Source organism: Rhinolophus hipposideros (assembly GCF_964194185.1).
Source record: "Rhinolophus hipposideros genome assembly, chromosome: 2".
NCBI lineage: Eukaryota > Metazoa > Chordata > Mammalia > Chiroptera > Rhinolophidae > Rhinolophus > Rhinolophus hipposideros.
The window spans coordinates 101,110,184-101,124,010 of NC_138048.1; the positions used below are offsets into that span (position 1 = coordinate 101,110,184).

Below are 13,827 nucleotides of genomic sequence, written 5' to 3' on the forward strand. Positions count from 1 at the left end.
TCGCTTCCCCATTGGTCAGCGCAAACCGTGGTCCCCGCCGGGAGGTGGTCACTATGTTCCCTCCCATTCTTGGGTGCGGCCTGAGCCCACTCCAGCGCAAAGCTAGCAAGCCCTTCCTTGCTTGCCTATGTGATACTACAGCATCAGGTGCCACCTAAGGTCTTTCTTCCTCCTGGAGAGCGACCTGGTCTCTGAGGAGGGGGAGCGCCCCAAAACGCTGAATCCACACTTAGCTAATTGTGTGTCGCTAACGAGTCAGAATCAAGCAGCTACAGTGATAAGTCTCGTGAAACGCCTGGCTCCTGACTAGCATGCACCAGGCTTTGAACGCAGGTCGCTCAAGACTTCCTATTGCTTAAAAACAAAACTGATTATAGGCTATCATGGGCTAAAATCGTGTCCTTCCTATTGGCATCTCAGTGGGGGCGGGCGCTGATTAATGCTTTCCCGGATGCATCTCCCTTGCCGAAACAACTTGGGAATGTCGGAGGCCCCGGATCCAACATGTTGCCCTTCTTATACCCTTTCCTCATAGCATTTAATCTCGGGAGTTTAGTGGCTAAAGTAAGCCTCTTAAGCTTCTAAACATTGTTGGGGACTGACAAAGTCGCCTCGAGAGATTTCTCCTGTAATGGCGCCTGCGTCAGTCACTAACATGGCGGACAGAGTCGTGCGCGGCGCAAACGTCAGCAGCTCTACCCAAGCCGCTCAGAAACAGCGGAGGAGAGCAGGGCCGTGCTCACTGATTGGTACATTGGCAGAGCGTGCAGATCCGGACGCTCCCACAGGAGCCAATCAGGACTGCGAGAGACGGAATTGGCCCCTGCGCCTCCTCCCGAGGCATTCTGGGAGCCTGGAGGACTAGCGAGGAGGAGTTGAGAGAACGGAGCGGACGCCATGGCGACCAACATCGAGCAGATTTTTAGGTCTTTCGTGGTCAGTAAATTCCGGGAAATTCAACAGGAGCTTTCAAGGTAGGCGCTTCCCAGACTCTTCTGCTCCCAAGGGATCGACAGGGCATCATGTAGTCTTCCATACCACCTTTATTCAGAGACGCCGTCGTTCCCTGCCTCAGGCCCCGCTACAGCCCCGCCTGGGCCTGGGATCCATTTTCCGCCCCCCCCACCCCCATCGGCTCCCTCCCTTCCCAGCGAGGAACTTCGCTCTTTCCGAGGTAATCCCAGACTCTTCTCCAGGACCGAGTTAAGAAGCTCACTCTTCTCTCTCGTTTGGTCGTCCCCTACCCTTTAGTTAGTAGGCCTGGTTGTCCACTAGGGACGGGCCTAGTTCCTCCTCAGCTCCTCCTCCGCTGCCGCGTCTCCCCTCCCCCTCTCAGCCTCCGCGGATTTCGCCGGTCGGTGCCTATGACCGGAAAGGGTCTCTAACGGCCGTTTTTTGAGTAAACTTAAATCCGCTTTTTACTGCATGCTTCAGACCATTTGGGGGTCGGGATCCTCTAATTAGATTATTTGGGCCCTAGTGTCCTGTGGCTTCCACCCGGCAGCATTGTAAGATTCGGAATTCAAATTAAAAAAACTCAATTAATGTTAGCTTCTTTGACAAAAATTTCGAGTTGAGGATGGAAGGGGGCTTTGAATTACTACTAATTTCTTAATTTAGCAAGTGAAAGATGGGCTTTGTGTGTAGATTTAAATTTTTATTTGCTATCGTTGCCCCAATTGATATATTTGAACAGCACGTTCTTTTTTGCCATTGCTGGTAGACTTTACGTAGTTTATCCTTGGTTCCACAAAATTTGAACGAGGAGAGATTTCCAAAGAAATAGTTGTTTGTTTACTCAGAGGAAAATAGTGTGGGTAATGTGGTTGTTCACTGGTTGTCTTTCAGTATTTTTTGCTTTGTATAACGTAAATGTTTGTTCCGAGTTCAAATGTTTTTGCTAGCTTTAGTTTAAAAGTTGAGAGCAGGAGCAATAAAAATCAGCGGAAAACGCAATTGTAAATTAAGCGCTCGAGTTAACATAGGGTTATTGGAGCAACGATACAGTATTGCTAGGATTTTTTTTTACAGGATATATTGGTTTTCAAATGCGAAATATATCCGCTTACTCATTCCATTGCTTTCAAAAATTTTGTTACCTGCTTGTGTTTTCAGGATGATGGGAAAAGACCTGAGCTAAGGGAATATGTAATACATATATTGGGGGGGGGGATACATTCTAATAGTCTCGTGCAATAAGTGGTTGTGTTTGCTTATTGTAATGTCTTTTATACCTTTTAAAATCGGTTTTTGTGTTAGAAAGTGTTTTGTTGTGAAAAACATTTAAAAAATTTAAAAGGAACAAAATTAAAAACCACCAGTTATTGATGTTTGATTTTTTTTTTCCTATGCAGACAGATGCACATACATGTTTTGTGATATGTGATTATCTTGTGTTGGTTGTTTTTTCACCTAATATATTGTTGAGCAACGTTGTCTTTAATCAATCTCCATAGTCTTTTGGGACTTACGGGATATTTTCTTTCATGGTTCCATAGAATTCTGTAGGAATGTGTTGATGGATATTAAGGTGGTTTGAAATTTTCATCCCTTTTCATCCCTTTTGAGGTAAACATCCTGATAGCTTTAAGATGGTTACTTTCTCATAGACTGACTTTTTTTAGTTGTACTTTTCTGATTTTTAAATCTGTTGCCTTTTTAGTGAGGTAATTACGTATGTGTAAGTACTTAGGAAAAGTGCTTCGGAAGGAAATTCTAAAGCATATCAGAGAAAGCAATTTATTACTAGAGGAACATTCAGCTTCTCAAGTAACATGTAATACATTATCGGTCTAAAAACAGATTTTTTATGTTTGCCATTTCCATGAGCTTTACTTCCCATCTATTTTTTACATATGTCAATTTCGGTAAGGAGACTGAAATTTAGGTAGTTAAAATAGGTTATTTATTATATAGATGGTGGTTAAGAGTATGAGCTCTGGCTTTGAATAGCAGCTTCACCTCTTAATAGCTGTGTGACCTACAGCAAAGTTTCTTGTCTTTTCTGTACCTCATATTCCTTATTTATAAAATCAGAATAATAGTGCTGATCTTAGGGTCTCATTAGGATTAAACGAGTTTAAAAAAGTGAGTAGAACCTTGTGACTAATAGTCAACAAATGTTAAATATGTGCCTCATTGTATTAGAAAACCAAATGTTCCTTAATTAGTTAACTACCAATTTTTTGTTTTTGATCATTCAGACTTTTTATTAGGTAGTGGAGCATAATTCCATCTGTTTTGTTAGTTAAAATGTAAGTTAAATTGAATGTGTTCTTGAAATTATTTTTCAAAACAATTTTGCAAATTTACACAAAAATAGTGAAAATGACCAGGTAAATGACATGTTCTTACATCTGTTAAAGATTCTTGTAAAACAAAACAAAACAAAGCAAAAAAACCTTTAAAAAAGTAACCCCAAAACGCACAAAACAAATGAACAAAAGAAAAACAAACTCATAGATACAGGAAACAGAGTGGTGGTTTTGAGGGGGAGGTTGGGGAGGAGGGAGGAATAGGTGAAGGGGTCAATGGTGAGGCATAGATGGTATCTAGATTTTTGATGGTGACCACTTGTGGTGTGTACAGATGATGGATGATTACGTGCACTTCAAGACACACACATACACTTTACTCCAATTAAAAAAAAATGAATTGACCCAGTGAGTTGAAAATACGTTAAGCCACCCATTCAATCTGTTCATTTACTGTTGGTATAAATGGTCACTTGTTTTACATGAATTTTTTTTGATCTCCAGGAATTTTTTTTTATACTAGGATGTTTGATGACTGGGTAAAAATTATATAAATGTATTTTGGTTTTAATCTTTGTGGCATTTCACTAACTGATCAACCTAAGTCTGATCAGAGTCTACATGTTACCCTATTTACTTGATGTGTCTGTGGCTAACTTTGTGTTCCTTGATACTGTTGATGGTGATTGTGATCCATGCACAGGTGTGGCTTTATAGTGGCTATAGCTTCTGTGGTAACATTAGGTCATATATTTTTCTTTGGATTTGTGATTGTGATCTTACGATAATTTTTCTTTCCTGAGATAAACATGTAGGTAACTGAAATCTAAATCAATTTATATTTCTGGGAGTGTTTTATTTTTTTAAAAAAGATGAGCTTAGAAACTTATTTTAAAGAGTTTTTCTTAATTTTCAGTTCTGAAAACTTGGTGTAAAAATAAAAATGTACCAACTATAAGTAGATAGTATTAAGGAAGTACTACTAGTAGGGAATATAACCTGAAATAAATACAAAACTGGTGAATTCATATGAATGTATTCATATAAGATGATTTTAATCAATTGAGCTACAAAATTTATTGTATAATGTGGTAAAAATATTAATGAATTTTGATAACTTTTCTTGTAAAGTGGAAGGAGTGAAGGCCAGCTCAATGGTGAAACAAATACTCCTATTGAAGGAAACCAGGCAGGTGATGCAGCTGCCTCTGCCAGGAGTCTACCAAATGAAGAAATAGTTCAGAAGATAGAGGAAGTACTTTCTGGGGTCTTAGATACAGAACTACGATATAAGCCAGGTAAGTTGGAGATAATGAGCTGTTTCAAAACTTGAAGATTATTTTTTTAATGGTTAACAGTATCATTTCTTGACTGCATGGTATTTCAAATGTTCATTAGATCTAAAACTTCAATAAATTTAAGTTTTAGTTTAACTGGTTTACTAAAGAATTTGTTTGAATCCTTTGAAAATACAATTGTTGCTGAGATATGAACATTGATGCACTTATTTGCTTTGCTGGTGGAACATAACTTTGATTCAGTCTTATAGTGCCTCAGTGCCAGGATTTTGAAAGTGGGTTTTCATTGAACGATCTTGTAAATGTGCACTTTGGAAGGTACAGGATCCTAGACCACATTTGTAATGATTTTAAAACTCAGGGAGGTTTTATTTTATAAAGTACGTGTAGAGATTGTCTTGTGTTTGCATTTATGCCTCTTAAGAGTGTGGTGAATGCAGAGGAATCATTGCTTGGATATTTATCATTTTTGGAGTTGATTAAATAATTGATGCTTAGAAATGAGTGTTGTGATCAACCACAAAAATAGCAATATCTTCATTTAGTTTTAGAAATGGAGTATGGTACGGTTTTTTAATTTTAATTTTTGGTATAGGGTATGGTAAAAAAAAAGCAGAGACTTTAGCTATACTTTGATTTATGGCACTAGCAACTTTTTATTGATTGAAATACAACTTAGCTAACATTTGGTGCATAGTAAATGATAGAAAATGGTTAGTTTTGCTTTGGAATAGGTCTTGTGTGCTGATTTGTTTTCCCCTCCCATAATCTTAATGGGCTAGGATTCTGATTAGTTTTTTCTAGGATCACTAAGACTTATCTAATTTAATACTGACATTAGAGTAAATCCCACCTGGTTATAAAGTGGACTGTAAACCACTTTCTCTTTCAAATAGGCAGATTGAAATGTTCTTAGGTTACTTGTTAAAGGCTGTAAGAAATTTTTCCCCCAAATGACATTGTTGTTAGTAGAAGCAGACATATAAAAAGTTGTTTCTTAGTAATTTTAGAAGATTATTGGGGGAGCATGTTATTTTTAATAGGATATAGCATGGGTGTGATAAGGCAAAATTCATGTTCCATATTGATGCTTTACATTTATTCACATCTTTGTATGCTATATTAAAGCAATCACTAGTAATTGATGAGAACTTACTACATGCCAGGCATTGTTCAGTGTACTTTGTATGTTTTAACTTACTTTGTCCTTTAACTATGGGAGACAGAGTGTCAGTCTAGTGAGTGGTGGATTGATTCAGGGTCCAAAAGCAGACAGTTTGTTCCAGAGCCAGTGCCATTTTGTTTCTAGGTTATAAAAGTCACGAAATTATTTAACGTTGGCATTTTTTATAGGAATTCTAACATTGATAATATGAAAGATATTTAACAGCGTTTAAAAATAATGTGATCTATGGGTAATGAATACTGTGGGATTCATTTTGTTATTCTCTACTTGGTTATATGTTGGAAAAATATCCATAATAAAAACTTAAAAAAAAAATAATGTGATCTAATTTGAGAGCTGGAGAAAATAGTTGTTTTAAAATGAATTTGGTTGAAACACATTTTAATGTAATTCTAAGTTTTTGTTATAAACTAAGAACTTATTTTTAATCTAGGCGTTAGTTGTAGAAGTATTGGAAAAATGTCAGTCTTCAGATAATTGGTTTATGGAAAATAGTTTATTTGGTAATTATTTAACAAGAAGTGTTAAACGATGTCTTCTTAACATGGAATTTTGGCTTTCATGATTTAGCTAAGTCTACTTGGAGGAATGTTTGACGAATTAAAATTAATTTCTCTTAATTTCAGACTTGAAGGAGGCCTCCAGAAAAAGTAGATGTGTGTCTGTACAAACAGATCCTACTGATGAAATTCCCGCCAAAAAGTCGAAGAAGCATAAAAAGCACAAAAATAAAAAGAAGAAAAAGAAGAAAGAAAAGGAAAAAAAGTATAAAAGACAGCCAGAAGAATCTGAATCAAAACCGAAATCACATCATGATGGGAACATGGATTTAGAATCAGATTCCATGTTGAAGTTTGATTCTGAACCGTCAGCGATGGCACTGGAGCGTCCTGTAAGAGCATTTGGCCTGTCTGAGACCAGTGAATCTCCTGCGGTTGTGCTAGAACCTCCGGTAGTATCAATGGAGGTATCACAGCCACACACTTTAGAAACTCTGAAGCCAGTTACAAAAACTGCAGAACTGTCAGTTGCATCTACATCAGTAATCTCAGTTCAGTCAGAGCAGTCTGTGGCAGTAACGCTGGAACCATCCGTGACAAAAACCCTGGATTCTTTTGCAACAGCACCAATGCCTACTACAACAGTAGCGCTAAAGTCATCTGAATCAGCTATACCAACGTCAGTGGCGTATCAGATGAAATCTGTGCTGAAATCTTCAGAGAGCACACCTCCAGAGCCATCAAAGATCACGTTAGAGCCTCCAGTAGTAAAAGTGCTGGAACCATCAGAAACCGTTGCGGTATCATCAGAGACACCTGAGGCATACCCTGAGCCAAGCACATCAACAACAATGGATTTTTCAGAGTCATCTGCAACTGAAGTACTAAGATTGCCAGAGCAGCCTGTAGAAGTACCATCGGAGATTGCAGATTCATCCACGACAAGATCACAGGAGTTGCTGGAGCTGTCCAAGACCACAGCATTGGAGCTGTTGGAGTCGTCGGTGGCCTCAGCGATGGAGTTGCCGGGGCCACCTGCGACCTCCATGCCGGAGTTGCAGGGGCCCCCTGTGACTCCAGTGCTGGAGTTACCTGGGCCCTCTGCTACCCCGGTGCCAGAGTTGCCAGGGCCCCTTTCTACCCCAGTGCCTGAGTTGCTAGGGCCCCCTGCGACAGCAGTGCCTGAGTTGTCGGGGCCCTCTGTGACATCAGTGCCACAGTTGTCACAGGAATTGCCAGGGCTTCCAGCACCATCCGTGGGGTTGGAGCCACCACAGGAGGTATCAGAGCCACCTGTGATGGCACAGGAGTTGCCAGGGCTGCCTGCGGTGACAGCAGCAGTAGAGTCGCCGGGGCAGCCTGCCGTAACAGTAGCAATGGAGTTGACCGAGCAACCTGTGACGACGACAGAGTTGGAGCAACCTGTGGGGATGACAACGATGGAACATCCTGGGCAGCCTGAGGTGACAACAGCAACAGGGTTGCTGGGGCAGCCTGAGGCAGCGATGGTGCTGGAGTTGCCAGGACAGCCAGTGGCAACGACAGCGCTGGAGTTGCCAGGGCAGCCTTCGGTGACTGGGGTGCCAGAGTTGCCAGGGCTGCCTTCGGCAACTAGGGCACTGGAGTTGTCGGGGCAGCCTGTGGCAACTGGGGCACTGGAGTTGCCTGGGCAGCTCATGGCAACTGGGGCACTGGAGTTTTCGGGGCAGTCTGGGGCAGCTGGAGCACTGGAGCTTTTGGGGCAGCCTCTGGCAACAGGGGTGCTGGAGTTGCCAGGGCAGCCTGGGGCGCCAGAGTTGCCTGGGCAGCCTGTGGCAACTGTGGCGCTGGAGATCTCTGTTCAGTCTGTGGTGACAACGGAGCTGTCAACGATGACCGTGTCGCAGTCCCTGGAGGTGCCCTCGACGACAGCGCTGGAATCCTATAATACGGTAGCACAGGAGCTGCCTACTACATTAGTGGGGGAGACTTCTATAACAGTAGGAGTGGATCCCTTGATGGCCCAAGAATCCCATATGTTAGCTTCTAACACCATGGAGACCCATATGTTAGCATCCAACACCATGGACTCCCAAATGCTAGCGTCCAACACCATGGACTCCCAGATGCTAGCGTCCAACACAATGGACTCCCAGATGTTAGCCTCTAGCACCATGGACTCCCAGATGTTAGCCACCAGCTCCATGGACTCCCAGATGTTAGCCACCAGCTCCATGGACTCCCAGATGTTAGCCACCAGCTCCATGGACTCCCAGATGTTAGCCACCAGCTCCATGGACTCCCAGATGTTAGCCACCAGCTCCATGGACTCCCAGATGTTAGCCACCAGCTCCATGGACTCCCAGATGTTAGCCACCAGCTCCATGGACTCCCAGATGTTAGCAACCAGCACTATGGACTCCCAGATGTTAGCGACCAGCACCATGGACTCCCAGATGTTAGCGACTAGCTCTATGGATTCCCAGATGTTAGCATCTGGCACTATGGACTCTCAAATGTTAGCTTCCGGCACCATGGATGCCCAGATGTTAGCGTCTGGTACCATGGATGCCCAGATGTTAGCATCTAGTACCCAAGATTCTTCTATGTTGGGTTCAAAATCTCCTGATCCCTACAGATTAGCTCAGGATCCTTATAGGTTAGCTCAGGATCCCTATAGGTTAGGTCATGACCCTTACAGGCTAGGTCATGATGCCTACAGGTTAGGGCAAGACCCCTATAGATTAGGTCATGATCCCTACAGACTAACTCCTGATCCCTATAGGATGTCACCTAGACCATATAGGATAGCACCCAGGTCCTATAGGATAGCTCCCAGACCATATAGATTAGCACCTAGACCCCTGATGTTAGCATCTAGACGGTCTATGATGATGTCCTATGCTGCAGAACGTTCCATGATGTCATCTTATGAACGCTCTATGATGTCTTATGAGCGATCTATGATGTCCCCTATGGCTGAGCGTTCTATGATGTCAGCCTATGAGCGCTCTATGATGTCAGCCTATGAGCGCTCTATGATGTCCCCTATGGCTGAGCGTTCTATGATGTCAGCTTATGAACGCTCTATGATGTCAGCTTACGAGCGCTCCATGATGTCCCCAATGGCTGACCGATCTATGATGTCCATGGGTGCCGACCGGTCTATGATGTCATCGTACTCTGCTGCTGACCGGTCTATGATGTCATCGTACTCTGCAGCTGACCGATCTATGATGTCATCTTATACTGCTGATCGTTCAATGATGTCTATGGCAGCTGATTCTTACACTGATTCTTACACTGATACATACACGGAGGCATATATGGTGCCACCTTTGCCTCCTGAAGAGCCTCCAACAATGCCACCATTGCCACCTGAGGAGCCACCAATGACACCACCATTGCCTCCTGAGGAACCCCCAGAGGGTCCAGCATTACCCACTGAGCAGTCAGCATTAACAGCTGAAAATGCTTGGCCATCTGAGATGCCAGCATTACCTCCTGAAGAGTCTGTACCGCCGCCTGAACCTCCTGTGAGTCAGAGTGAGATTTCAGAGCCTTCGGTAGTACTTGCTAATTATTCAATGTCAGCATCAGAACCTTCAGTGTTACCATCAGAGGCTGCCGTGACTGTTCCAGAGCCACCACTAGAGCCAGAGTCTTCGGCTACATCCACATCTATAGAGTCTGCTGCAGTAGCAGAAGAACATGAAATTGTTCCAGAAAAACCTGTGACTTACATGTTATCTGAAATTCCTATGTCAGCTGAACCAACTATGTTAACATCAGAGACTTCTATTATGTCAGAGACGGCAGAAACCTTTGCTTCCATGAGAGCTTCAGGACATGTTGCCTCAGAGGTATCTATGTCTGTGCTAGAGCCTGCAGTAACTATTCCAGAGCCATCACAGAGCACTCTAGAGCTGTCAGCCATGGGTGTCTCAGAGCTACCAGCTGTGGCTGTTCCAGAGCCCCCAGCTGTGGCTGTCCCAGAATCCCCGGCCATGGCTGTCCCGGAGTCCCCGGCCGAGGCTGTCCCAGAGCCCCCAGCTGAGACTGTCAGGGAGCCCCTGGCAGTGTCTGTCCCAGGGCCACTGGCTGAGGCTGTCTCAGAGCCTCTGGCCTTGGTTGAGCCAGAGCGTGTTACCATTCATGTGCCAGTTTCTGCCCTGGAACCTGCTGTGCCTGTCCTGGAACCAGCAGTGTCAGTTCTTCAACCTAATGTGATTGTTTCAGAACCATCTGTTTCTGTCCCAGAATCCACTGTGACAATTTTAGAGCCTGCAGTCACTGTCTCAGAGCAGACTCAAGTAACACCAACTGAGATGGTTTTAGAGTCTGCACCAGTGATGCTGGAGTCTAGTGTTCTAAAAGGAATAAATTTACTATCTGGTGATGAAGCTCGTGCTCCAGAGATTGGCACACAGGAGATTAGCGTGCATTCAGAAGTAGAGCCATATGCTGAAGGACACCTGAAGAATAACTCTTATGAAAGTGAACATGGTATAAATATAGACCTTAATATAAATAATCATTTAATTGCTAATGAGATGGAACATAGCACAGCGTCTGCTGCCAGTACTGGTGCTGTTGGTGAAATTGGTGAAGAGAAAATTTTGCCCACGAGTGAGACTAAACAATGCACAGTATTGGATACCTGCCCTAGTGTTAGTGAAACTGATGTAGGAGGAACTCTATCTTCTACTGGCCCTCTTGCTCTTGAACCTGATACAATGGGAACTAGTAAGGGTATTGAATTTGCCGCAGCATCTGCTCTCAGTTCAATTAGTAAATATGATGTTGAAGTATCTTTAAATACTCAAGATACTGAACATGACATGGTAATTTCCACGAGCCCCAGTGGTGGCAGTGAGGCTGACATAGAGGGACCTTTGCCTGCTAAAGACATTCATCTTGACTTGCCATCTAATAACTTTATTAGTAATGATGCAGAAGGACCATTACCTATGAAAGAGAGTGACCAAATAGCAGTTGCTCTCAGCCCTAAGGAAAGTAGTGCAGATAAAGAAGTACCTCTCCCTACTAAAGAGATACTATCTGGTTCAGGATTTTCTGCCAGTATTGATGATATTAATGAAGCAGATTTAGTAAGACCATTACTTCCTAAGGACATGGAACGTCTTACAAGCCTCAGAGCTGGTATTGAAGGACCTTTACTTGCGAGTGAAGTTGAACGTGACAAATCTGCTGCCAGTCCAGTTGTAGTTAATATACCAGAAAGAGCTTCAGAGTCATCTTCAGAGGAAAAAGATGATTATGAAATTTTTGTAAAAGTTAAAGACACACATGAAAAAAGCAAGAAAAATAAGAACCGTGATAAAGGTGAGAAAGAGAAGAAAAGAGACTCTTCATTAAGATCTCGAAGTAAGCGGTCCAAATCTTCTGAACACAAATCACGGAAGCGTACCAGTGAGTCTCGTTCTAGGGCAAGGAAGAGATCATCTAAGTCTAAGTCTCATCGCTCTCAAACACGGTCACGGTCACGTTCAAGACGCAGAAGAAGGAGCAGCAGGTCAAGATCTAAGTCTAGAGGAAGGCGATCTGTATCAAAAGAGAAGCGTAAAAGATCTCCAAAGCACAGATCCAAGTCCAGGGAAAGAAAAAGAAAAAGATCAAGCTCCAGAGATAACCGGAAAACTGTCAGAGCTAGAAGTCGCACCCCAAGTCGGCGGAGTCGGAGTCACACTCCAAGTCGTCGAAGAAGATCTCGATCTGTGGGGAGAAGGAGCTTTAGTATTTCCCCGAGCCGACGGAGCCGCACTCCGAGCCGAAGGAGCCGCACCCCAAGTCGACGGAGCCGCACCCCGAGCCGACGGAGCCGCACCCCGAGCCGACGGAGCCGCACCCCGAGCCGACGGAGCCGCACTCCTAGCCGACGGAGCCGCACTCCTAGCCGTCGGAGAAGATCAAGGTCTGTGGTAAGAAGACGAAGCTTTAGTATATCACCAGTCAGATTAAGGCGATCACGAACACCCTTGAGAAGAAGGTTTAGCAGATCTCCCCTCCGTCGTAAACGATCCCGGTCTTCTGAAAGAGGCAGATCACCTAAACGTCTAACAGATTTGAGTAAGTCATTTAAAAATTTAATGGCAGTGTAATAGAGAATTATTTAAATCTGTGTTTTTCTGATCTTTGAGTCATGGGATATTTGGGTTATTGGTTTAGGATAAGTGTTTCTTTTAAGTTTTAATAGGTTAGTTTGTGTTTAGAAAATGTGGGGATAAGTACTTTTGTAATTAGAGTTAAAAAGACCTGTTTTGGAGTCTGTTAGAACCAAGGTGTTTTTAAACTTGAATGTTTTATTTTGCTTGAATCATTTTCCATAACCGAAAGTGGAAAGTAGAAGTCTAGAGACAAGGCTAATATGTGCTCAGGTTGTTAGCTATAATATTCCAACACAAATCCTTGCAAATAAGCCTCAAGTTACAATGTTTCTTTAGTGTTACATGTCTTAAAATGGCAACATAGCACTGTTAAATGTTTGTGAAGGTAATTCTAATAGGTATAATGGATAATGGAAGTGAATAGGGAATTTTGCTTATAGGGAGTTATTTACCTGGGTAGGTGATACTAGTAAAATAAAGTGAAATTTATTAGAGTGATTTTAATAATCTGTCTTACTTTAAAAATAAAGTACTCTAATGCCCCGATTTTAAGAAGTGCACAGAGGTAATAATAAACCGTATGGTTAATGCATGACTACCTGCAGAAATAATGGATCATTTATCATTATCCCAGGTTGGGCATTTCCAAGTCAGTGTTGTCTAAAGAAAAAAGATCCTAACAGAAAAATAAGGGAGAATGCATTCAGTTTAACAAAACATTTTTGAGTTATTTTTCATTCAAAGAAGAGGAACATTATGTAATTCCTGAAGTGATTACAAATTAGTAGAGGAGACATGGATAAAATATATGTATGTCTCTTTAACCAAATAGTAAAATTACCAAAAAGAGCAGTGTGTGATGATTGCTGTAAATATAGGTAAGGTGCTTTGGGAGCACAGTGGAGAGGAATGTTAAATTCTGACTTATGACTTGTTATAAGAGGTGGCACTTGAACTTGGGCTGAAAGAGTGGTTTAAAATGTCAGATTAGAAGGAAAGTAATTTAGGGGCATGATAATTTTGGAAAATAAAATAGGCTTTGGCAGGTGTGTGTCTTAGAGTATGTCCAGGTGATCATTATAGTCGTGTAATTTAGCTATCTTCTGTGGTATTTGAATGGGAAGCTAAAAGTGGACTTAATTCTTTAAATGGGCATTAGCTTAAAACCTGAGCCAAAGAGTAATTTGATCACAGCTGTAAATTAGGGCAGAAAATTGATGTTTTCAGTTTTGTTAGCATGTAAGACTTGATAATACAAAATGTATAGCCTTTTAGGAAAACTGCTTATATTTTTCCTCTTACAGATAAGGCTCAATTACTTGAAATAGCCAAAGCTAATGCAGCTGCCATGTGTGCTAAGGCTGGTGTTCCTTTACCGCCAAACCTAAAGCCTGCACCTCCACCTACAATAGAAGAAAAAGTTGCTAAAAAGTCAGGAGGAGCTACTATAGAAGAACTAACTGAGGTAAGCTAGACAGAATT

At 42.4% G+C, this 13,827-nt stretch overlaps 1 protein-coding gene across 6 annotated transcripts in view; it reads left to right on the top strand.

The window, feature by feature from the left end:
* Positions 1–71: 71 nt before the first annotated feature.
* Positions 72–13,827, top strand: part of SON (SON DNA and RNA binding protein) — a 33,068-nt gene continuing 19,312 nt past the window's right edge. For all 6 annotated transcript variants that reach the window (XR_013995334.1, XR_013995335.1, XM_081079678.1 and 3 more), the window contains exons 1-4: positions 72–974; positions 4,386–4,552; positions 6,365–12,307; positions 13,650–13,810. Coding sequence is in view for 4 of the 6 variants with exons in the window: in XM_081079678.1 (XP_080935804.1) it covers positions 898–974; positions 4,386–4,552; positions 6,365–12,307; positions 13,650–13,810 (6,348 nt within the window). In the remaining 2 variants the exon portion in view is untranslated. The remainder of the gene's footprint in view (positions 975–4,385; positions 4,553–6,364; positions 12,308–13,649; positions 13,811–13,827) is intronic.